The 26746-nt window shown below is 34.2% G+C and overlaps 1 protein-coding gene across 1 annotated transcript in view; it reads left to right on the top strand.

Annotated features, from left to right (window-relative positions):
* The window catches only part of CACNA2D1 (calcium voltage-gated channel auxiliary subunit alpha2delta 1), a 361282-nt gene that overhangs the window by 314366 nt on the left and 20170 nt on the right, over positions 1-26746 (top strand). Inside the window, exons 18-32 of the mRNA XM_053943262.1 lie at positions 603-677; positions 7745-7816; positions 8896-8967; positions 12726-12787; positions 14420-14496; positions 16410-16470; positions 18191-18288; positions 20232-20316; positions 20543-20605; positions 21601-21704; positions 22969-23055; positions 23410-23477; positions 24781-24819; positions 26017-26088; positions 26520-26672. Of these exons, the coding sequence (XP_053799237.1) occupies positions 603-677; positions 7745-7816; positions 8896-8967; positions 12726-12787; positions 14420-14496; positions 16410-16470; positions 18191-18288; positions 20232-20316; positions 20543-20605; positions 21601-21704; positions 22969-23055; positions 23410-23477; positions 24781-24819; positions 26017-26088; positions 26520-26672 (1188 nt within the window). The remainder of the gene's footprint in view (positions 1-602; positions 678-7744; positions 7817-8895; positions 8968-12725; positions 12788-14419; positions 14497-16409; positions 16471-18190; positions 18289-20231; positions 20317-20542; positions 20606-21600; positions 21705-22968; positions 23056-23409; positions 23478-24780; positions 24820-26016; positions 26089-26519; positions 26673-26746) is intronic.

Here is a 26746-nt window from a genome sequence, read left to right as displayed (position 1 = left end):
ATCAATACGCTGTCCAAATTTGATCTCCTCAGTATAATAAATACTCTGAGGCCCAGGGCAGAGCCACTAAGTTGGCTAAGGGTCTGCAGTACGTGGTACGCAGGAAGAAGCTGAGAGAGATGCATTTGGGCTGAAGAAGGACCCTAAGGGTTAGCTAATGTGAATTCTGGAGAAAATGGACCTTCATATTGCCTCAAAAAGAGGCTACCAGCATAGGTGTTCCAATGGAAATTCCAACTGAAATTAAGGAAGAAGGAGAGCAGGCTGCCCAGAGAGGTTGTGGAATTGCCACTGGAGGTATTAAAACAATTGAAACCTAGTCCAACTTCGAAGTTGGATGCAATTTTTTAAGTTAGCTTTGCTTTCAGTGAGAGGTTGTACCAGCTAACCTTCAGAGGTTTCATCAGACTAAATCATTCTCCAAGTTTATGATCCTAAAAGAGTAAATATTAAGAAATTATCTTGTCTGTGTTAGTAATCTTATACTTCATGATGCCTGAGGCGTGTGTTTTCCACAATGTGAGCATTTCTTGAAAACCATTAATTACTCTTTCTTCATGACTAAAAACCATATAATGCTAAACTTCATTTCTTTCTTTCAGCTTTGTCCAAATGGATACTATTTTGCAATAGATCCTAATGGGTATGTGCTACTACATCCAAATCTCCAACCAAAGGTATGAAACACCTTCTAATTTACTTCTCTATAATGAGGGGATATTGTCAGAAAAAATCAGAAGGAACAAGACAGCAATAGTGAAAATTTTCAGTTTTGTGGGTGTTAGGAAAATCTGTGGTGCATATATGGCTTCATCCAAATCCACCAGCTTTGGCTTGTATTGAATTTGTTTATTAATAAAATAAAAACTTTGTATATTTTGAATGCATATTTATACATGTGAAGTGTTTTAATATAAGTATTAGTATAAAACAATTAGTGGTAGTTGTAATATCATTGTGAAAACAGTATAATCATTGTGAATAATCTTGAAGTAAACTGAGGAGTTTTTGTGCACTTTTTTTTGTGATACTTTCTCATTTAAAAGATTTAAATTTTAATGCTTGCAAAACGAAAAAAAATCAGAGGAAAACACAATGTATTTTGCTTGAATTGTTGTATTTATTTATTTGCTTATTTTTTGTTTACCAGAGCTGAAACCTGATCTCAGAGTTGGGATGGATTTAGCTGAGCACCCCTTCCCAGAACACTAGATTTTTAGTAGTTTAACTTGAGAACGATCTTTCATGTTTAAACCCAAAACGTTTTTCTAAATTAGGACACAACTTTCATCAAATTTCAGGAAAATAGAAACCAAATATTTCAGTTTGGCTCTTTATCCATTAACTGTAGTCCTTACCTTGTGGAGAATCCTTAATTGTCTGTATCTTCTTAAATAACTTGCCTCCCTGACATTGATGAGAAATTTCAACATGAATGGATGATTTTTTCTTTGAAATTGGAACTTTGATCTTAGTTTTAATGAAAGGTTTCTCCATGTGAAACAACCTTCTGTTTAGTGGACTTCTTAAAAATTATATTTTATTTGCATATTTTCAGTGAACTTTGTCTCTTGAATTCTTAAGATTATATTATATAAATAACAAAGTTAAAATAACTTTTTTAGTTGTCAAAGATAGAAGAAAAAATTAAGAATGCATCTACATATTTTAGTGATTAATTTAATTCTTAATCTGGAAAAAGTCAGCTTTGTGAATATTTGAAAGAATTTCCTGGTGAAGTAATTAATACATTTGAAATCTTGTGCAAAGAAAGAAGAAAGAAAAAAGTGCTTCTGAAGAAGAGAAAGAATAACTTGACTGTAACTATTAATGAGATATCCCTTTTAATTTATTTTAAAAGACACTTCAAAAATATAAAAGAAAACCATGGAAAAGAAAGTTTTTATATAGTCCCCATAACTGAGCAAGACTTCAGTTTCTGGATATTTGCATTTGATTTTCATGTCTTGAAAAATGGAAGTTTTGATTTGATGACCTTTCTTGGTGAATTCTTCAGAAACAAATATCTGCATCATTACTGACCCAATCTTTTCTTAATTAGAGGTTATTAGTAATTAGATGATGGTGATCGGCCTATTTATCTTTCCCTTATATGCAAATTAAACTCTTTTCATTCACAGGAGTAATGTAAAAAGAAGCAATGCAATAGTCTTATTTTAGACTTAATCTTGTGAGAAACTGATGGATATGGACTCTGTTCATCTCAGATGTGCTGTTATCCTGCACTGTTGCCTCACAACATTAAAGAATAAAAACATCTATTTAAAACTCAGCTCATCCCAACTAAATCTAGGCAAACTGAGATGGATTATTAGGATACTAATTGCCATGGTTTCTCTGTGTAGTTTTCCTCTTAAAAGGATATGGAAGTCCAGCGATGCTTTCCCTTAATGCTCAAAACTTTGATTTAGAGTATGTTTAAAACAGGATGTTTTATAAGTAATAATTGTTATGTTGTAGAATAATGTCTAAATGTAACATTAAGCATTTGCATTATTATTGTTATTGTTGTTATTAACAGTTGCACAGACTAGGCTTTTCCACTCCCAGTTTGTGTGGGGTAGTGCATGCTATTCAGACTGATACAAGAACTACAGTTTAAAACTAAGGTACTCGACAGAGACAGATATATTTAGAATTCATGGACTTTCTTTAACATGTCATATTAATTTTAGCTGAACCTCCCAGTAGCTGTTAACTTATTAACAAACAACATCTTAACACTCTTTGGCAGCAATTTTTCAATAGTTGTAAAATAAAACACAACTACATCTTTACCTTTGAAAAGGTGAGGGTTTCTTACTCTTCCAGTACTTCCTTCTTTTGAATGTCTTCTGCTTTCCTTCTGAAAGTCTATTTCCTCAAATCACAACTGGTTCAACACAATTAATATTTTGAGAAATTGTCCTGCAGTTTGTAAAGTTGTTTGCACAACTGAGAAAAGTCAACAAACAAATTCAAAAGCATATTAAAATAATTTAAAACTTTCCCATCATGTTCTTATTTGCTGAAATATATAAAAATTATGCCAAAGCATAATGAGAATGTTTTTAATATGCAGCTTAATATAGTTTTAAACAGCTTAAACCATTTTATGTTTGTGAAATTAGCTACTTTTTAAAATAGTACTTAATTTTATGTTTTATTGTAAATGTTCTTTGTGTGTGTCTGCATATATGGATATATTTTTCCCACTGTTATGAGACAGAACAGGTAGATGCACCACCAAACAAACATAGTCACTGAAGTGAGTCTATTAAGCATGCATTAACAAGTTTAATCTTAATTACATTTTGAAAACAGTAAATAATTCTATTTCTCAATCTGTTCTAAAGATTAGAATCCTTCTCTTCACTTTTACTGTGGTTCTGATCAAAACACATTTAATGACAGTCCTAAAACTCCATATGCCTTCAGTGAGGTCCAATATTCTTTCTTACTGTTTAGGATTATTTAAGAAACTTAAGAGGAGCTGGGTTTTAGGATCAAATATAAAAGTAAATAAAAAGCGAGCTATTCTCATTCTATATGTTATTCCATTGGAGTATGTGGAAGGGAGAGATCTCTGTTAATTTTATTCACATTAACATGTGTCTGATTTTTGTTTCCCTATCATAAAACTGTGTGTAATTCTGGAAGAGAGCTCAGAACTCATGATCAGGGTGAGGGGTAGTCTCTGCTTGCAGTAGTAAACATACACTGGACAGCACTGATGTTGAGAAAACACTTCCATTCTATAAGTAGACTGTTTACTAATAGTGCAAAAATATAAATTACTGCTTTTTTGTTACTTCAGCAAATTGGTGTGGGCATACCAAAAGTTAAATTGAGAAAAAGGAGACCCCATGTACAGGTAACTTTGAATGGAAGTGATTAATGCATTAGAATGCATAGACCTGGAAATATAATTAGAAAGCTTCTGCCCTGCTTACTAGGAAAAATCTAACTAGAGAACTGTTCATTGTGACAAACAGCTTCCAAAGCATGAAGCTTGCATCCTTTCCTGTTTAAATAATAGAAAACATGCTATTGGCTGTAGTGAAGGACATTCCATTAAATTATGATGCTTTACTAATAGGTGCTAATTAGAGTCATGCTGTAAAAATACTTCTTCAGATGTTGAAATTAATTTGAAGACTGGAAATAAAAAGAGACTACTTGTGCTGGCTTTGCTTGCATAAACCCAAAGTCAAGAGAAGATCAGAAGATAATTCTTGTGACTTTATTGCCAAGTTTTATTGTACAGTGTATGCTGCATAAAATTACAGAATATGAGTTGTTCAGGTTTTTTGTTTTCTTTTTTTCCTGGTGAATTCAGAGTAGGTAATATGTTCTATCTGCTAGTTACGTGGGGTTTTCTCAGTTTAGCAGACCCAACTGTACAGAATTAGCTGTCATTCACCTGAACATGGTGACTAGTCAGATTTATGTAATGCAATTCCTGAGCAGAAAATACTTATTGAAAACTGAAAAATCATTAAAGGAGTAGATTAACTATGTAACTAGAAAAATAATAAACTTAAACACAGTATATCAAGTTTGATTTCTTACACATATGGAAATCTATAATGCAAAACTTGTGGCCTGCATAGCAACACCGGTAAAACATGGTGTAAAATCCTGATCCAAGTCAATGAATTCACCAAGTGTTGGGTGGCTGTGTTTATAACACATATAGAAGGCCACCTCAGGGCTGGGATTTTTGTTTGTGCACTGGAGAAATCAGCACTGAATCATAAAACAATCTTGGTTTTCTTAGCACATCTGGCTCCTCACCTTGCCATGGTGCGGTCTGGCTGCTGCTGGGTTTGCCTGGCAGTGCTTGCTGCCCAGGGAGCTGCCTCTGGGCTCCCATCCACTCCAGATGCTCGTGGGTTTACCTCTGTGGCCCAGGATTTTGCTGACTTCTTTCCATTATGTCTTTTAAGAGCCTAATAGCCTTTGTCTTCATTAGTACTGCAGGTATGAGTAAGAATTAGGCTCCTGCAACACAGCAAAGAAGGTCATCCATAGAATTTGTGAGAACTGACCTCCCAAAACACACAACATTTTAGTTAACTTTCTTTTATGTTGCTGCACCAGTTCTTTCTTTCTTTGTTTCCTTCATGAGTTGTCATTAAAATTATAGATCCTTGCCTTTATTTGTCCTGCTGAAAATGAATTGCAATCCTTTTGTTTGCATGCTTCATTGCTAGTGATTTACTTCTTGTTCTGTTTTGTTAAGTTGGCTGCTGAATGTGGTGGTGGTGTGCTTATTCCAGTCATGTTACATGCATGACTGGATAAAGAGAAGAACAAACTGAACAGTAAGTTTGTTTCTTCATGGCTTGGAAATGGCAACCCAGTAAATGGCAACCTTGGAAATAAAAATTATGGAGCCCAAATACTGGTAAAAACATTACTGGGGGAAAGAGACATAAAGTCTCATAAGTCTAAAGACATTAGTCTTCCCTTTTAAAGTAGCAGTGTAGGAATTTTCTGTTCTAGTTTTTAGTTGTTGTCTTTGTGCCTCAGGCACATCTAAGAATGTATTTATACATGGTTAGGTTTTTTTGCCTATTAAAAGTGATTAATAAGTATCATATAAGAAATGTGAAGTGATATAATACAAGTCTTAAAAAGAAGAACAGTTAATGCATACTTGAATTTTCACAGAATTAAAGTTCACTATTTTGTCTTTGGGACTCCTTGACTATGACTAGCCCAGGTTATCATTTGAAATAAGTATTGACCTTGATATGATGTGATGGCTTTTTCTTTGCTTTTTTTTTTACCATTTATTTTCTTCTCTGTTCTTTTGTGTTTTGGAATGGAATGTGAACTTCATAAATGCCTCCTCTGACATGCCAATGCCTTCATGCATGCTGTTTGGGTTTGACCATGCTATTCATTATCCATTGCATGTAAGATATATAAATTTTTATTTATTTTCACATTTTAGCCTTTTGTTATTTATTTTGAGAGTGTGGATTTGTTGGGAGGGAAAAGCAACTGCATAGAAATAATTGAATAATTTTGAATTAGTAGGGATCATACCTTAATGCCGTTATATTGAAGTTGCTAGTTTTATCAATCATATATAAATAGAAATGAACAAATTTTCTTGAAGTTTTCAGTAAATATTTTAAAGATATACCCAGAATATTTGTCTGCAATCTTTTCAGTACATATTCTCTTCCTGAGAATAAATGTACTGGTTTTTTTCTCTTAGCAGACAGTAAGTCTTGTTAAGAATAAGAATGATTCCATATAGCCAGAAACATATACATTGTGTCCTCAAGAAAAGGAAGAAATAATCTTTTGTCTTCTGGAACTATTCTATATTACAATCTTGAAAATAAGGGCTACTGTTAAGCTCTTAGTACTCCAGACTGTTACATGAAGGCATCTTTTACTATTTGTTCAGGATATTACTTTCTTCCAGTGTATTGTGATGAAACATGCTTGCATTCCTTGATAGAACATGTACATTTGTCATGTAACTTTGCCAGAGAATGCTAAGATAGGAGGAATATAATCGTAATTTTGAAGGAAGGGAGTCTAGTCTACCCTGTGTATGTCAGTATAGGAGAATTGCTGAAATCCCTTTTTTTTTTTTTTTCATTTTCTACTCTGAACTGTCAGATTTAAATGGTTAAGAAATACATCCTCATACTCCTATTTCTAAAGAAATGCATTTATTTTTAGGGGGGCTGCATTAAATAACTACTGGGTGATGAGGATGGATGATTTTTACACCACACACAATATAAAGTCAATGGACCTTAGGCAAAATTGCCAGAAAAAAAGTTGGATTCCCAACAACTCATATGGAAGATGGCTCTGGCCAAGTAAATGCAGACTGCAACTGAGAAAGGAGCAGAGGCTGGAGGGTGGTCTGATCTAATTCAGCAGAGGTACAGTGGTCTTCCAGTACTCCTGTGGGGCCAGGATATTTACAGACGTAGGTTACCAAAGTTTCCTGTGCTCCATGGTTGAGGGTTGACCTCATCAATGTTCCTTAGGTCTGGAAGCTTTGCTTTCAGTATTTATGTGCTACAGAAATACTGTCTTCTAAACTTCTACAGCTTTCTGTCTTCTAAACTGAGATAACAGTACTCATGTGAAGAGAAATGCTTTTGAAACTACAAAGTGTTCAGAGGAGTCCTGTAATGCTGACAATAAAAGTGGGGTTAATTTTTATAAACCCCAAATAATTGTCTGTAATTGCTGCCTTTTTGAATCTTGAACCGTAGTCTGTTCCCTCTTCACATCAGCAAGTCTGTGTTGTCTGCTCTTGGCAAAATTGCAAAGAGTGCAGTTGCCCAACTTACTGATTGGGTGGAAAACTCTCCCAGATTTCTCTCTCTTTTCTTGGAGGCAGGACATCAAGTGAAAGATTCATACCCTCTGCTTCCTCTGATTCCTCCCAAACCAGTACAGTCTGTGACATACCAGGAGAAGGGGAAGCAGCGCCTACCTCAGCATGAGCCCCATACATGACAGGCTGTGGACAGACACTGGCAATTAGTATTAATTTGATTTTCACTTATCCAATTAACCTCTCTATTCAACAAAATAAAATAAATGAGAAAGGGCCACTAGTAATGCTACAAGAGATTAAAATAGATGGGTAAGTAAACCCAGTAAAGTAGGCTAATTTGAAATGAAGGGATTAGAGTGGTTTGTAATATTAAAGTACTCTGTCTTTATTATTTGATGTATTTAATGTCTTCTGCTTCAGAATCCTAAATCCCAGGAACCTGTTACACTGGATTTTCTAGATGCTGAATTGGAAAATGATATTAAAGTTGAGGTAAGATTATCTGGTTTCTTAGCGCCTGTTGCTGCTCATATTTCACCATGTCAGAACTGCAAACAATGGATGTTCTAGATTTTGAATGGGTATCTATTTCAATATAAATCTGAATTTTAAATTTGTTAAGATGATGACTTTATTGACATGAAGTTATATTTAGACAAATTAAATCCCAGCAGTATTTATAGGCAAGGGCAATGCATTATATTCCTCTCATTTTGAAAAACACCGTGATTGTTACTTAATTCTTCTTCATGAAGTAACAATTCCTGGGAAGGAAGCTAGAAAAAAATTTCAAAATATAAAACTTTTTAATAGAATATTAAAATATTATCTGAAATATTTTAAAAGAATTTCCCTATTAATGCAAGTTTGTTCCTGTGGCAAGAAAGAGAACTGAGAAACAAGTTAAGTGTCGCCAACAAATTAATTCCTTTATATTTTTAAGTTATTGATTTTGTAATATATTCAGAAATTATAACTTTTAAAAATAATTAGTTAGTTTTCTGAAATCAAATTAAAGACTTTTAAACATTTTACATTTTTAACATATTTTTCATGGAAGTTGTTCTTTTATACTGACAGTAATCATCCCACCTTGGTATCTGTTTAATTCTGCCTTAAGTTTCTTTGAAATGGCTGCTTCAGAGAGGAGTTACTCTTGAGCTGGTACAAAAGTGTTTCTGTGAATCAGTGCTACTACTTGAATTACATAGATGTGCTGGGAGGCACAAGAAATGCTAGGCAAAACTCCTTTTAATGCACACAGAATTCATTCTCTCTCTGTCAGCGCCCAACATCAAGGAGTTGGCATGGTCCAGCAATGCAAAGTATACCAGAATTGTTGCTTCATAACTCTATGATTGAATATATATTTGGATAAAACAACTTCTAATTGGAAAAATCTGAAAATTGTAAGCAAAAATTTTTTAAGAGATGTGACTTCCATTTGCATTAGCATTTTCCGTGTTTTTAAGAAATATTTTAATCACTTGAATGATTATTCATATTACATGCAACACCTACACTTTTTCTCTTTTTTTATTTCACTTTTTCCTTTTCTTCGTTGCCAATAGATTCGGAAAAAAATGATAGATGGAGAAAGTGGAGAAAAAACATTTGAAACACTGGTCAAGTCCCAAGATGAGGTAAGATAGGAACCCAAAGAGTTACATTTACAGGAATAAGCCAAACCAGAAAAATAATGTGAAATGATGAAATCCTGGGATATTCATTTTGTAATGACAATTTGTACCATTTTTTTCCTCCAGATTTGCTAGTTTTACTGGCTTATAGTAAAAAAAAAAAAAAAAAAAAAAATTAAAAAAAAATGTACTTAGGAAAAAAAGAATTGTTTTGTTTCTTGGTTTCTTTGGTGCATCATTAATCAGGCAGTTGTTGATGAGGTCTTACACTCTGTTCAACAGGAAATAGACCCAGCCTACATCTGTGCATGAATTCCAAAACAAAGTGCTTAATTTGCTTGCAGAGATGTGTAGTTTATATTGTGGTTGAATGGGAAGAAAGTTGTGAGAAAAAATAATAAAGTAATATTTTTATGCCATAAATGAAGACTCTTTGGGAAAGGCAAATTCATCTTACAGTTATATCATGTACTTTCTGAACAGCTTGTTGAGTTCTTTATTTTCCTGTCCAAAATACTTATTCCAGAAAAACTTTGCTACTGTTTTCTCTAATTAGCAGACGTGTTTCCTAGCAATAGGAAATACTCAAATTTGATGTGGGTCATTACATGGGTGCTCTACTTCTTGGGAATCTCAGTGAGAAGAAATCATGACTGGTGTGCTGAAGGAGCAGTTCTGGCCAGAGTGTGCCCCATAGTATACAGTTCCACAACAACTTTTTGGAACTCTTTTGCTCTGACCATAGGTCAGTTTGAAGATATCTAATTTGATGACTTAGCAGACACTGCACAACCCATAGATATAAGCTCACTATAACAATACCTCGAAGAATTGCTTGCAGCTACTTCATACTGGCTTTCCCCTCTTCCCATATTCTTCTAGACACCTGTATCAGCAGTGCCCTTGCCTCCTTTACTGTTTCGTGCTTTCTGACAGTAAAATGCTAAAACCAAGCTTTTCAATACTGCTTTACAATCTCTGGGTTAATCCTGCTGTGTAAAAAAAAAGTATTTTTTCCTGAATGGTTCCAGCGTTGGAGAATGGTGCACGGATAGGTGTTTTATGGGGTAGAGAGGATAAGCCCCAGTGGATGCCAGCTCTGCCCCCTCACCTGTGTCAGAAGCCCATGCTGTTTAGGATGCCACCAGTGTGTTCCCTTAAGGGAAACTGGGTCATTCCTGACCCACTGTCAGAGAGTCCAAAGTCCTGCTGGCATCTGAGATGAAGATAAACTGCTACTGAAGGAGAGACTCCATGCTGGGACATTTTCAGATTTATGTTGTTTGGTGTAAGGAGTACCTTTCCAGATCTATGGGTGAAAAAGGCTCTGTGTAGGTGGTTAGAAGAGGAAGGGTTAGAAGGTCACAAAAATACAATAAATAACATGATTAGGATTGTACAAGAAATTGCATTAATGGCAAACATTTTGAAGATATTTCAGGCTGTTTGTACATTTCTCAGGCTCTGTTCTACAAAAGACCTGAAACTCTTTGCCCAAAGAAAGAGGGAGGGAAGTATTGCAAATGCTGAAGTCAGTTACAGTATCTGGGCAGGAGGGAGGATGTAACACCCCTGGGTGCATGAGAATGTGCCAGTTACACACTGCCCAGACCACAATCTGTGTTGGAATAAAATATCCCAAGCCTTTGATCCCAGATGTCTCAATGCCAATGAAATTAATTATCCTCACCTTCCCTTTCACCATGACCCAAGATTTCTTCCTCTACCCAGACCTCTCTGAGAGAAGAAAAGAGCAGCCAGAGCTGGTTGGCTATGATGACTGCTTCCAGCCATTGCACCCTCCCAGCTCCAGGCTGCTAGAACCAGAAAAAAGCTGCTTTAAACCACGGGCCACGCATGAGCCATACATCACTAAGCACTTGATAGCTTCATATATTTTCTTATAAAAAGGGCTGATGTGGTCGGTTGCTCTGAACTGACAGTTGCAGTCTTTGGGCTTAAAATTTATGTTCTTTTTGTTTTGCTTTTTGGTTTAAGTTTGCATTGCTTTCCTTTTGTGTTGCAGCTGGCCCCAGCAGTATCTTGGGAGATGACTTCATACTACAGCATAGAGACTGGACTTGTAGCAAATGTGGGTGGGGTGCTCTGGAGTCTCCCAAAGCCTCAGGGGCTTTCCAAGTAACAGACAAGATGCCATAGGAACAAAAGCATTGCCACATTTGGCAGCAGGGATGGGCAGCAGTGAAAACTGAAGGGTCACAAAAGCTGCAATAACATGTGTGAGTTCCTTGGCAGTGATCAGCTGGGGACGGGATGAGCTCAGACTGCCCACTAAGGAAGTAGGCAAAGGTAAATAGGAGCTGAGGTGTGAGGATGTGTTAGCTGCTGGGTTTTATTTGAAAGGAGCTTTCAGCCAATTTGCTTTCAAGCACTGTGGCATTGCTGGTGGCAACAGGATTTATTTACAGCCCAGTTCTTCTCTTCCCTCCTCTCCCACCTTGGGCACTGTTTTTCTTGTGGGGGTACCCATAACATTCTGCCTGATTTGGAGGGACTGCCAACACTAGGTTCAAGTGGCTGATTTTAGCCTGAAGTACACATTAAGTATAAATAGGCTTTGATAGGAATCTCTTCAACTATCTTTTTACTTTAAATATAAAATGTAGCAGGGTACAAGACACAGTTATATGCAGCTTTCTGGTTTTCTTTCATCTTTTTTCATTTTCTTTCAAAAATGACTATTACATTATTTATCCTGTCATACTTTACTGAAAAACAGCAGCCAGATAATGAGACAGTTTCAATTTATTAATGTCATATAAATCACCTCTTTTCCAAAGGCATGGTCATTTTCCCACTGTTCTTTTACCATAGGGAAAGAAAGAACCTAGAGTTATACCTGTGGTACCTTTCCCCAGTGTTTGCAATGTTGCAGTGCAGCAGCTGTACAGTCTTCAATGCTGACATACAAAAATTTGATTGTTAAAGTAATAATATGTTGCAGCTGGCATAATCTTATAGCTTTCAAAGTGGAAAACAATATCAGCCAGGTGGATTCATGATTAAATCTATGGGGAACTGTGAGACTGTGCTTATCATGCTATTTTTCATACCACAAGAAAACAAATGGTAAAAATTATCCTAATGCATTAAGTTATTTAAAAATAAACATTTATTTCGATGTTAATTTTTTTCCCAAATTCAAGACCTTCCTAATTATATTAGAAACACATGTTAAGTTTAGCAGGGCACAGACAGACAATTCTGATTGTATAGACACAATCAGAATTACCAGACTGTGCCTGTAGTTATGATTCAAATCTAAATGCATTTGGCCAGTGTTGCTGTGACCTTAAAGGATAGGCTCTGGGTGTTTTTGTTTTTAAAGACTTACCTACAAGGTCTTTTTGTAACTGAGGGCTTTTTTTTTTTTTTTATCTTTTCATAGTTTAACTGCAAAATTATCCATAAAAGAGAAAGCATTTTTTATCAAATTTAAATCACACAGATAATAGTTTGCATAGGTCTGGCAAATGTGAAAATTGCAGGTCGTCTTTTTCTGATTTTATTTAAATTTTGCTAATGTTTAATAAAAGTTATATGGTTGATTCTTTTGCAAAACGTAAGTTTGGAATATATTTAAGGAAAGGAGCTCAGGTCAACCCATTATTTTAGCAAAATAAAAAATAGAAATACATCAGATTTGTACTTGATTTTACACTGTATTTCTCAAAGAAAGGTCACAATTATTTAAGCTCCTTAGTTTAATAGTTTCATTTTTCAACAATATCTCTTTGTAGAGGTATATTGATAAAGGAAACAGAACGTATACATGGACTGCTGTGAATGGCACTGATTACAGGTAATTTCATTTCTGTTCACTGACTTCCTTTGTTTATTTAAGTGTCCTTTTGGTTAATTTTGGTTAATATGTTTAGCATTACAATTTTTATACTAGCTAAGGTGACACTGGTGTGTATATTATTTCAAATTAATTTATGCAAACAACATTGCAACATTAGCAGGAATGTTGAAACTTTCCTTAACATTACCCAAAACAAGTAAAGGTTTTCCAAGTCTCAGGAAAGTTAAACCACTCTAGTTCAAAATTACATGGTATAAATATTGAGTCAAATTTTGACCAAAATGCTATTTCTGTTATGGTGAATTACAGTAATCCTCAGACAAGTTAGATCCCAATTTCTGTTGTCTTCTGCACGGGTGTACAATCACTGAGAATGCAAACATTAATTTGAATGTAAAACCAAACAAATCCATTTTAACAACAGAACACAAACCTAGGATCTTCTAGGTTTTTCTGTAGAACTGCCTCTATCTTTGTACTCTGTAAGAAAAGGAAGTTTTTATCAGACTGCCATCTAGCAATCACTAGAGAAATACATTTGGTTTACATGACTTCTTACTTCTGCCTGAGCTTCCTGGCATGAAATATAGCAATAAATCCTCACTGTATCCTTGCAGAAAAATTATTAAACATAAAATTATAGATTTTAATTAGCAATTTCTGCTAGCAGTAACTGTTAATGACAGGTACACTGCCACTGATTTCCCTAGAGGAGAATTGGTGGAAGGCTATCACTAAATATTCAGCAATCTTGCTTATATTCTGTATAAACTGCAAATGTGTCACTAAAGGTCAGCTCATTTATGGGTCAGTTGAACAAGATTTTTAATGTTAATTTCTGCAGCTATTCATTAAGAGCTGTTGCAGTTCTGCATAGATGAAATCCAAGTGTAAAAATTATGGATGCTACTTGGGAATTGATGATACCTATTTAATGATTGCTCCTATCTCCTGTCCTTTACATATATTTTTAGAACTGAACTCTTATACATGTGTGTAGAACTTAGATGCAAAAATAATTTCTACATATTTTGAGCAAAAATAAGTTTAATAGAAAAGAAAACTTTGCAAATGCTCTGCAAATCTTAAAATATTACTGTGCAATTATGTTCAATAATTGTTGGTGGTGACTGCATGATTAAATAAAGTATTTTTTGGGATCCTGAATGCAATAGATGTAAATGCAAGTATTGCCTGGAGAATATTGATCGTTGTGTTATTAGTGAGAGTCTCTGGTTATATGATGTGTGCAAATCAGCACAGTACTAAGTGATATTTTTGCAGTCAGTGATTACCATGACATATTACATTGGGATGTTAAGTGTGTCAGAGGAAGATGCAAAAATCATGTATTTTTTTATTTGCAATTATTTGGAAATTCCTTGCTTACCTGCTAAAAAGTACATTTGTGTTTAAAAGTGTAAATAAGAATCAAAATAAACACAGGGTTGGCATGAACATACTTGTGTCTATTACTAAGTGTGAGGCTGGTATTTCACTGTGTGTCTGCTTCATCTCGTGACAGTCCAAATTCCAAAACTGTGAATTACTTTCAAAACACAAAGAAGCTGAAACTGGAAAACTGCTGCAAATAACATAATTGCTTTACTCATCTCATTTCTTTTGCAGTTTGGCACTGGTGTTACCATCATACAGCTTTTATTATATTAAAGCCAAAATAGATGAACCTATAATTCTAGCCAGATGTAAGTACTGTAAAGATGCCCTGATTTTGTCTGGTATTGCGAAGTCTCAGCAATGTTTGAAATTAAAAAGCAATGTTTGAAATTCATAAATTTTGTGGAATTCAGTGATGTTACTGTGATGTACCCAAAATCTTCAGCAATGATTCTAATGTGTTGTAACATCTGAGATGCAAGAAATATTCTATAGAAATAGAATATGTGCAGAACATGTCAGTTCCACTAATAATCCCTACCCCTTGCTCTGTGCCCATAGAATCATTGCTTTGTGTATCCTCTATTGCTGTCATTTTAAGGGTCTGGATACTATTTTTTTTTTTCATTTTATTAGCAAAATATAGTGATATAGACTATAAGAGCATAACTTTTTTTTGTTGTTTTTTTAGTTACAGTATAATATTTAGCAAATTATCTATGCTAGAATGATGTGAAAACCCTGTTTGGTTTGGGTTGCAATTAGGTTTTATTTTGCTTTTTACAAATAGTTTTAGTGGATGTTTGCATTGTAGTTTTATATTAGACTGATTTCAAACCATTTACAGATTCTGAAGTGATAGCTGAAAATTATGCATGTCAGTATTCAAAGGTTTGTTTTTTTGTTAGCTGTAGCTTAATTATAGTCTAGGTAGTATACAAAATAGAACCCATCACAGCCTTTTAACTTTATCCAGTTGTTATGATAAATTTAGAACAAGTATGTAGTTAAATAGAAAGTTTGAAAAACACAAAAAAGCTCAGAGAGGCATAGATACTGTTAATTTAGGGAAAACTTGGTTCGCACTACATCACTCTCCTCTACCATTGCTCCCACATATAAAGAAGAATAGAGCAACTTTTAATAATCAATGATTTATTTTGTAACTTTTTCCAATACTGAGAACTTTAAATTAATTTTTTAAGCAGAGAGTATGATTCTCTTGATGAATTACATCATCTGGTTTTGCACTTGTATCAATAAAACCTGCAAAACAGACCCTTGAAATAGCCAGTGTATAGAAGGTACTGAGAAATTACTGAGAACTTATTCTTCAGTCTTCAGAGATGTTTGTCTTTTTTTTTTTTCCAGACTACAGTTGTATGTAAATTGAACCTTTGAATCTATGTACAATATTTTTATTCAAGGGGCTGTTTGAATAAAATATTGGTTTGTGACCCCTTGTGCTTTACCCTGTTTTTTTCTGTTTCCCTGCTTTCTCTTTCTGATGGATAGTGACATCCAAAAAGGGCAAGTATATTCTTGTTGCTCAATTTCCTTCTGTTTACTGCAGTTGATATTTTTCACTTATATTTCTATTCCTACTGGATATTCTCCTCTGTATTCCTCATCTCAGGATTTTCTTCATGATCATTGGGTACCATAGCAATAGAAAGGGAAAAACAAAAGTGAAGTATTTTTCTGTTTTCATGCACATTTTAATATGTTGCTAATCTCTAATCCTTCTTTGTCTGTTCCTATCAGTGTTCAGTGATATCATCAATTAAAGCCATTTTTTTCAGTAGGATTTACAGTGATGCTACTACAATTGAGATTTTTACACTTTATTGCAGAAAATATTAGGAGTATTTTTCTTCATGTTCTAACAACTCAGCGTCACAAATATTTATTTGTATCAGAGTTTACTTCTAGTGAAAACATCTCAGTTATTTTTGTGTTGCTATGCCAATTAAATGTCTCCCTTAAATAAATTGTTAGATATTATCTTACTGTTTCCAGTTGTATGCTGTATATAATAATAAAGTAATTTCATCTATGTTGCAAAATACTGAGAAGCATAGAATTCACTAGGGGGAAAGTGTCTCAAACATTTCTTTCTAAATTCATGGATGCATGCAAAAGTTAGCCAAATAGTTTGATAAGATAAACAATGGCAAAAATTCCAGTTTACTTACTTGGTATTTACTCTTCATCTTTTTAGTTACAGAATCACTGAAGCATGATCATTTTGATGAAGCTGGCTATACATTTTTAGCACCAAGGTTGGTTGATTTCCCAGTAATAAGTGTTATTTCTGCATCTGATCTGTTTATTGGCACATGGAGAATACAGATTTGACTAATAAAATCTTCATTTGGTAACAAATTATCAATCTTTTATCATGCTGGAATGTAAATAACATCTTCAGACTCTGATTTCTTCTCATATTAATCAGAGAGCTGTAAAAACTGGTATTGATATTTTAATGGAAAATTTATTCACATCTGGTCATTTCTTGTGGTTCTGACTTCTAAGATTTTACAACTATTTTTAAAATAGGTTTCATAATACTTACCACAACGTGTTTCCCAACTTTAAGACAAAGGGTTTCAAAGCTCTCTATTACTTAAGTATTAGTTAATTTTCAATTAATTGAACATAAAAACTCTTAAGTCATTGAAAATTTATTAACTTCATTAGTTCCCTGAGGTTTTGTATTTTTTTAATGTGAAATTCTGCAGTTCTTATTTCCCTTTTAAAATTATGTTTGCAAGGGAAACCTGGTATGATAAAGACTTCCTAAAAATTGAGTTCCTCTAAAAGATAGTTATGATAAATGAAGGAAATCCTGTACAGTTAAGATAACTGAGAATTGTTGCATTCTTTTTTTATCTGATAAATTTCTGTATACCTTTAAATTTCAATTAATAGATCGATTTCAATTAATCAATTGATTTATATGAAGACTTCTGTCTTAAAATGTATCTCAACTTAACTCTTTAACTTAATTTTTCTGAACGACTGATTTTATTGAGAATTAATTATACCAATTACAGCTTCCAGAAATTCCCTACTGTCCTACAGAACAAAGTCTGTTTGATATGTAGCTCTGCTTAAATATGAATATTGGTATAAGGTAAATTCTACCTGTGGTATCTCTGGATTATTATAAAGTAAATAAAGGGTAATAAAATATGGTAAACAAAAAGGGTAATAAGTCACATGAAATACTTGAACACACTTCTTTTGTGTGCAAAATTAACTTAATATAAAAGCTCATTTTAAAAAGAGAGCCCCCTCCTTTACTGCTAAACACTCTTTACATTTTAATTAAAGTTGTTTAATGCCCCTCATCATATAATATTTGCCTCCAAAATGCCCAGTGACTTCTATTTTGCTTGTTTGCATTCAGTGAATTGCCCAATGATACATTGCTTTATTTCATTTCATAAGGGACAGGAGTTTACTGTTTATCTGTTTTGCATATGTCAAAACAAAGAGTATTGGTATGTTCATGTGATTTGTACCCTAATAAAATTGCATTTAAAACTTCTCAGAGGATAGGACCTTAACCTATAAATCTGACCTTAGCTGAGCGTGGGGTGTCTGTGTTTCACCAGCAGTCCAGGTACTTTCCAGCATAGTTTAACTCAGGAGCAATTTAAATTCACTGGACATATTTTTAGTGTACAGACAATGAGGTCCTAATATGTCCTACACTACTCCTCAGATTTTTTCTAGAAATCTATTCCCTATTTCATGCAAGCAATTTTCTTACAATCCAAATCTTAACAAATGATTAGACAGGCATTTGAACACTTTATTTCCTGTAGATGTCTGAATAATGGATATGGTAACCATTAAGTACTGATCATGGTAGCCAATTGACACAACAGTACCAGCTACTTCATAATGGTTGTACAAGCCTGCTTGGACTTTTAAATTGTCTGCTTTAATAGCACAAAAAAAATATAAGAAAACTGATGTTTTGTTGTTTTTCAGAGAATACTGTAACGATGTAAAAAAATCAGAAAACAACACTGAATTTCTATTAAATTTCAATGAATTTATTGACAGAAATACTCCAACCAGTTCATCATGTAAGTACACTTCTCACCTCACCGAAATATTTCCTTAGGAAAACACCTTCTTGTGGATGAGAGTTCATGCTCTAATTTTGTGGGTTTGTTTTTTTTCAGTAGAAATGTATCTAGTGTTGGGATTTTTTATCCAAGGTAGAGAGTGTAAAATTAGTTTTCAAGTTTTCAAGTTCTGGCTTTATTTAAGAAAGTTTGTAGGGCATCATGCATCCTGTGTTTTCCATATTTCCTCTCAGCATTTTACCCAAGCACCAAATAATACTGGTTCATTTTAATACAGTCCAAATATTTTTGAGTTTATAATTTCTCACTTGAGTGTAGCAGCCGAAGTCTCAAATAGACTCAAAATCTTGTAATGAAATCTTCAACCTGTCATTTCATTCCAAAATAAGTAAGAAAAGAAGTCCAAGACAGAAATACCCATTAACGAGAATAAAAGATAAGGAAGTTATTTTGCTGGTTCACAAATTGGTTAAGGAGATCTCACATGGGCTTGAATAGCTTAAGATCACAGATCCATGTAACTGCTGCAGTGGTGAGCACTGGGCTTTGGGAAGAGATTAATAAATATTTTGAAGTTGAGCCTTAATCTCTGTTTAGAATAAATGAAGAGTTATTACCATCAGTAAGGTCTTAATGCCTTGTTCTCAAGAAAATAATAGTGTTTGGATTTGGTTTGGCACATACACATCTGTTTATCATTATTAGTAATTTATAAATAATTGGAATAACCTTTTTTTTTTTTTTTTTGGTCTTGCTTTCCTGAAGTCTTTTTGACCTGTTGCCATCAGGGATAACTAATCAATTCAGAAAGAATCTCTGTGCTAGACCATGTAACTGAAGGAATGTCCACTTAGATATGATACCTTCTCACTAAAGGATATTTTTGTGTGCATGTATGGGTGTTTGGTGTTCTGTAATAGAGTATTGACACATTGCTGACTGACTGAAATTTTATTTGAATACCTTGACTCAGTCTTGGAAATAAAAACATTCACCTCCAATGATTAAAACAATTACTGATAATTTAATGAAATTGAATATAAAATGAAAATTCTTGTGTAATATTTACTATAAGCAAATACTGAAGACATATTTAGTGATGTTGAAGTATATAGTAGTGCTTAGTAAATATTTATTCTACAATGTTATCCACTTATTGCTGTATTTCAGTTTGGAATGTGTAGCAATTTTTTTTTCCTTCTTTTTTTTTTCCTAATAATTTAATTACTTTAAAAATAGTCTCCTTAATAACTAAACAGTGTTAACAGTACTAAAGGACTGAGTGGCCATAGAAATTGTGTCAGCTAAAAATGCTTTTCATAAGAAATAACAAATAAAATCCCCACATTGAAATAATCTTCTGCTAAAGTATTACTGAAAAAGATGGTTGAGAAGCAGTGACTTCAAACCATCTTTTAAAAGAAATTTAAGCATGGTATCTCCATATAAGCTACTGATTCAAAATGAGTTTATTTCCCTGTATCCATTTTCAGATGTCAAATGTGTTTTATTTGAGAGCCTGGGGTTTAATTGATCTAAATATATTTATAATGTAGTTGAATTTCATTAGGAATTGTTGTTTCCTTGTATCAACTGAGATAAAAAGTGTTTTAATGAACATGTGCTTTAAAAATGGGTTAATTTGCAGATTTAGGGGCTTTGAAAAGCTGTGGCCTATATCCTTATCACCTTCTTTATTCCTGTTACACAAAGACACATTTTTAGGATGCAAAGAAAATGCTTAAGTGAACTCAACAGTGTGAGAGCATCTATCTAACTGTAATTACCTGACATAATTTGAAGTTAGGCAGAATGTCTACTTCAACAGCCACAATTTTTGTGGCTGGAGATTCTTGACAATTCAGAATTTCAATCTAGGCTTTTATTGAAACTCCATCTCATATGGTTACAGATGACGTACTTTTTAACTCTTTTGATAGGTAATACTGACATGGTCATTCGAGTTTTGCTGGATGCAGGATTAACAAATGAACTTGTCCAAAATTATTGGAGTAAATTGTCGTTGTAAGTATTCTTTTTATTGGCTGTGATTTTTTAATGCATTTCAGAGTTTGAAAACAAAATCTTATACATCTGTATGTATATACATCTGTATGTATATACAGATATGCAGTTAATGTCACAGAGAATAGGTATTTATTCACAGTTATGCACTTTAATGGCACCCCTTGACATAGAAATTTGTGAGAATTTCAGTCCGTTTTCATTTTAATCTTATTTTTATTTACAGCGATGGAGTTGTTGCGCAATTTGTGGTTACAGATGGTGGAATTACTAGAGTGTTCCCCAAAAGGTAAGAATTATTACAAAATAGTATAATGTGATATTTTGAAGCCTGAAAGGGTGGGCTGTTAAAGAGTGGCTTTACTGAATGAAAAGCTACGGTCTCCTAGGGTCTAATCTGTACTGATAGCTATGAAATTAATGGAACGTCTTTTTTTTTTTTTTTTTTTTTTTACCTGTGTCACTGCTTGAAACTAATCTGTCCCATTATTTTCATGACAGGCCCTTGTAATCCAAGTTTCTAATCAGTGTAGAGTAGCAGCAAATGCAATGCCTTTGTAGTAGCAGTGGGACCATGCTAATTCCTAATTACTCCCAAGCACTCAGTTGTTTGACAGGATGCAAATACTGGAAAGTAGTGGATGGTATTTTTTTTTTTTAGACTAAGATCAGACCTAAAGGTCCAGGGACTTCAAGAGAGAAAAATATATCATTATCAGAGGACAAAAAGGGAATGTGAAATTTGACATACAATAAACTAGACACACCCCCACGAGCGACTGGGAATAGTGAGGGCACCAGTACAGATCTACTCGTAAATGGCAAATGTATCTATTTTCTTAGGTTATTCTGTGTTTTCCCAAAATGTGAAAATGGCAATGAATTTTACTTCCCAAGTGAATTTCTTTCCTATTTTGGGATTATTCATGATATTAAATCTTTTAGGATTAAGCTCAAAGTATGGCACGTGCTGTATAGGTTCCTTTAGATTTTGTTGTAAGTAGCATTGCAGTTGTGTTTGTCGCAACAAATCTAAAAGTGATGAGACTAAGTTAGTGGTTTTCCAAGAATACCAATAGTTCTTTTTTTCTCAAAGTTTGTTTGGGGTTTTTCTAATGATTCCACCTGTCTTTTAACCAGTGAAAACTGACAGATCCTGAGGACTATAAGAACGAATCTCACATTTTCCAACTGTGAAACATTGAAAGAAAACAACCTACAGCACACAGTTAATGAGACACTAAACTGTCTTTTTTTGATCCTTTTTTTTTTTTTTTAATTTAGGGCAGGAGAAGATTGGTTGGAAAATGCTGAAACTTATGAAGTCAGCTTCTATAAGAGGAGTTTAGATAACGACAACTATATTTTCACAGCTCCATACTACAACAGTAAGTCATCACAGTTTAGAAATGTCAGAGCTAGCTAGTTCAATGTCAGTGGAAGTTTCCCATACCAGATGAGGTCACTGGCAAAAGATTCAAGCATGACACTTCATAAGGAAAGAAATCTTGGGATAATATCCATTATTAAGGAAAAGCTAGGAGGCACTAAACAAGGTCATCATAATTTGTCAACTACTCTGGTGGCCCTGTGTGCTCAGAATTAACCTAAGTGAAAACATACAGAGTACTGGTGTTCATTCATTGTATTCAAACACTGCTTTGCAGAGATACATTGGCAGAATTATTTTAACAGAAAGAGAAATAAAATTGCACTCACAGACAATAACATTACCTAAAGTCTTAATAGAGCTGAGTTCTGTGTACTGTCTCAGCACCCTCAGCACTGACTTGGGGAACCAGGCATAAGGGTCCAGAGGCTCCATCCACTGCGCCAATACTTAGTAAAAACTTCACTTTTTAATTCTATTTACAATTGTACTTATTCACCAAAACCAGTTGGTCTGAGATGTGACATTTAAAACCTATATAAACACAATAGCAAGTGCTCCTTATTGATTTCAGCAACATTAACCTTCTCAAGTTTGTCGAAAAACAGATGCTACAACAGATCACATACTCCTCTCTTAAACATATGGGAGCCTGCACTGCTGTTATTTCATAATTATTTATTGCATTTTTTTCTCAGTAAAATATACGGATGTTAATTAATAAAATTCCCTGAAACCTTTTTTGCTCCTCAAACAGCTCCAGGGAATCTACCTTTAACTTACCTGTTCATATTAAGCAGTGTTAAAAACAGTGTCAAATCTATCAGAGCATAAATTGTGCATTACTGAGTGGTGTCAGTATACCCTGCATTGAAAAATAGGCAGATAACATCAGGATAAAATCTTTGGTTCTGATCCTGGTTTAACAGAGCTGCTCACGTATGTACGAGTATTCATGCCTCTGTTTGCAGAAGAAAAGGCTATAGTAACTTTATGAAGTAGTCAAAAAAGGACAAAAAGAAGAAAAGTAAACAAAAAGAAGGAAAAGAAAACATATATTTCTTAGTCATGCCAGTGTTAGTAACCTAAGCTATCACAGGTGATAAATGTGTACTGCAGCTGGTCGGTGCTTTGGAATGAGGATTTTTAAAAATCATTCTGGTATTTTAATAACAATACATTTAAGTTTCAGAGGAAGAAGCTTTCATGTCACCCTAACTTCTTTTTCTGTTTGTTTTTTTTTTTCTCTTCTATACTGTCAGAAAGTGGTGCCAATAGCTATGAATCAGGTATTATGGTAAGCAAGGCTGTGGAAATACAAGTTGATGGGAAGCTTCTGAAGCCAGCAGGTAAGATAGCGTGGTACTGAAACTTTAAATACTTTAGTTATTTGGTTGCTGCTCAACAGTGTATTGGAAATTTAATTGAAATTTCAAAGGACCTTCACTTTATAATAACATTATTTTCTCTGAGACAGATTTAATCTTTCTAGTGGAAATCTCTTCGCATTTGAGTAAGAGTGTTCAATTTATTAGTCTCATGAAAGATGCTGGTGATCGGACAACTGAACAAAAATCATATTTTATCCTTCTCCAGTTCAATGATTTAGATGTCTTTATAATTCCCCCCCTTTTTTTAGGATTATACAGTTACCTTTTTTCCCTTCATTTAACTAAAGAAAACTTTCATGTATTTCTTGTTAGTTGTTGGAATAAAAATTGATGCAACCAGCTGGATGGAAAATTTCACAAAAACCACAATCAAGAGCCTGGTAAGCAATTGACCAAGTCTTTTTTGAACTTTATTTGCATTTCTCAAAGATTCTGATGCAAATAGGTTTACTGTCTCTTTGTGCCAGAGTCACACTGATGCATAGCTGCCAAGTAGTTGTGGTATTTAAATCATCCAAATGCACAAAATAAATCTATGTTGAAATAGGCTATGTTTTGTACGTGTCTTGCTTTCATAATTATAAAACATGGATAGAGACAAAGAAAAATGACATATTCTAGCTAGTAGTAAGACTATGCTGCAGCAGTGAATAAAATCTGAATAAAATCTGCAAAACAATTGGTGAACCTTTTTTAATTTAATATCCTGGATGGGTAAGCAGTGAACAGTAAGGATTTATATTGCGACCAACATCACAGCATTTTAACAGAACTTAATGAAATAGGGGCTTAACCATTTCATTCCATATGTCTAATGTGTAATACATCTGAGGTATATGGGAAGGAGGAAAGGTTAAATGAAAAGAAAATATGGAATTGATAGTGAATTGTGGAAGGAAAGGCACAAAATGAAGAAACTTAACATAAGCTTCTTACTGGGTTAGGCAATGCTGCTTGGTTGGTTGTATATTTAGGGAATCCATAAGAGAGTCTGGCTGGTTTAGGTACTGGAGCTGTCGTTCAATGGGGAGGCAAATGCATTGCCTAAGTGTCAGAACAGTTAAGGACAACAATACATAAGTGAAAAATGGAAAGTAGGATGAATATTTCAGAAAGAATGCTGACTCCAGCATCACTTGGTAGTTGTTTTGCTGAGGACATAATGCAAGGACACACTTGTGTGTGTATATGTACACATACTGCAAGAACATGAAAAAGCATGTTAGGAGTCAAAGCCATAAAAGCCAGCTGGGTTAATGGGCTTCCTTTACCACATAGGATTCCCATGCTTTAAAGTTTTTCATGGTCAAAAAAGATACTTTTGGAGCTTTTCCTTCCAACCTCCAAACACATGGGAACGTTCCTATTCCTTCTGGTTTACTTTATGCTCACATCACTTGTCAGTGATCCTGACAAGTCCCCCAAACTATTTATGTATATTGAGCATACTTGAAAAGGGAGCTGAATCAGAGCCCTTGGGGAAAGGCAGTCAAGACTGTGATATTGATAATTACTGAATACAGAGATATTTCTCATGAATGGCACACACTCGAAATTAATTTAAGTTTATATACAGATATTGAAAATAGAATATTTTTTTATTGTCTTGAATGATTAATATAACTTCAAAATGCAGTTTATTTTGGAACATTTTGTGAAGATTACCGTACTTCTGTTTTTTAGTGCAACAGTGAAATCTGTGGCTGTGAAAGAAATAGCATGGTAAGAAAATGTTCAGTTTATGAATATCTGACCGAGTATTGAAATTCACTCTTCTCTAGATCTAAGACAGATTCTATCACTATTATTTAAGTGTTGATTTCACAGAAAACAGGGCTTAGTTGTTTGTGTCATGAGAAAGATGGAGGTTAGGAGGGGAAGGGGAGAAAGAGGGCATAAAATCAGGTGAAGTGGTTATGGTGATGAAGTTATGAGAACAAGTGTAAAGAAAAATATACAGGAAAAGCAATAGAGAATGATGTGAAGAAAAATGTGATAAAAATATAGCAGTAATTTGCAAAACAAGAGACATATCCTGAGGAAAAAAAAAAAAAAAAAAGAATAATTTTTTTAAATTCTAAAAAAAGAGTAACTCAGAGAAGAGTAAGTACAAACTTAGAAGGACCAAAGTCCATAATGTTCCTTTCCACAGTCATTGATTCACAACACATTCAGGATCAGGGGAGCCCTTAGCTCTGCTGGCACTCAGGAGAGCCCAGATCCAGAGACTGTCACTATATCATGTTCTGCCATGTGCTTAAAAGCTTTTCTGTGCTCAGGTCTTCTGAGTTCTTTTGAGGAATGTGAAGATCATTAAATGCAAGAATTACAGCAGAAAGGGTACTGTAGGGAGTTATCTACTTGACCTCACTGCTATCTCTCCAGTCTCTGGCTGCAAGGATCTTTTACAAAGTGCAAAGCATGTGAAATCAGTGGGTTTCCCATTCCTGCACCTGACACCTGGAATATTCCCACTACAGTCCTTGGCAAGTGAAAATAATCATGCCGAGCAAGCTGGGAGCCTGCCCTTAAGACTTTTACCATTGAAAGCTGCAAATGGAAAAGTACTTTAAACATGGCTGAAGTACATGAGAAGTTGTAGCCCCTTATTATGAACTGAGTTCCAATTATGATCAGATTTAATAAGGATATAGCACTCTTGGAACTAACAAAGTATTGAGCAAATAAGAATTTGCAAAACAACTTTTATGAAATTAAGCCACAAATAAGCCTTTGATCTGTTCAGACTTTTATTATACTGATAATGCTAATTATTATAACATAAAATTGGCCCTTGGCTATTGGTTTGTGATTTGAAGATACTCTGATGTCTTGGGAAAAAAAAAAAAAAAGTAGCTTCTTACAGAGTGTTATATTGACAAATCTTTCCTGTAAACATATTTCACTTTCTTACAATAGCATGTGGACTGTGTTATCCTTGATGATGGTGGATTTCTTTTGATGTCCAATAGAGATGAATATACACAACAGGTATGTATATTCTTTAAGAACATAACATGAAAACCAACGGGAAGAAGTTTAAAGAGAAAAATAAAACATTTAACTTTCCACTTACTCTAAAGATTTCTGAATCTTGCTGGATCAGAAATACTAAGGGGGTTTGTTAGTGTTTTTTAGAGTTTTCTTTATAGATGAAGATGCCGAACTTGCTACCAAGTTGCATTCTTTGTGCTTTGCCATTAGGCTCGTAGGCCGCCAATGGACTTAAGATGGTGAGGACAAGTAGTATGTTATCCACACACCTTCTTTCTCATATTCTTCTTTCTCTTTCCCAGGCAGGGTCTCATTGATACTACATTTAACAGTTACTGTCTAACTGGGGTATTTAGAACTGTGCACTTTGTTACGAGAAAAATAATTGGAAATGTTTTACCTTATCTCTCTGTATTGGCCCCCATCAGATTGGAAGATTCTTTGGTGAAATTGATCCTGGCCTGATGCGAAACCTGATTAACATGTCCCTGTATGCCTTTAACAAGTCTTATGACTATCAGTCAGTCTGTGATCCTGAAGAAGAACCAAAGCAAGGAGCTGGACTTCGTTCTGCTTATGTGGTCAGTAGTCCCATGTGCAGTGGCTGAAAATCCATTGAAAGTCTGCACATGTTTATACAAATAAAATAACCTCT

Source organism: Vidua chalybeata, chromosome 5, assembly GCF_026979565.1.
Source record: "Vidua chalybeata isolate OUT-0048 chromosome 5, bVidCha1 merged haplotype, whole genome shotgun sequence".
NCBI classification, from domain to species: Eukaryota; Metazoa; Chordata; class Aves; order Passeriformes; family Viduidae; genus Vidua; species Vidua chalybeata.
This window is presented reverse-complemented; position numbering and strand designations above follow the sequence as displayed.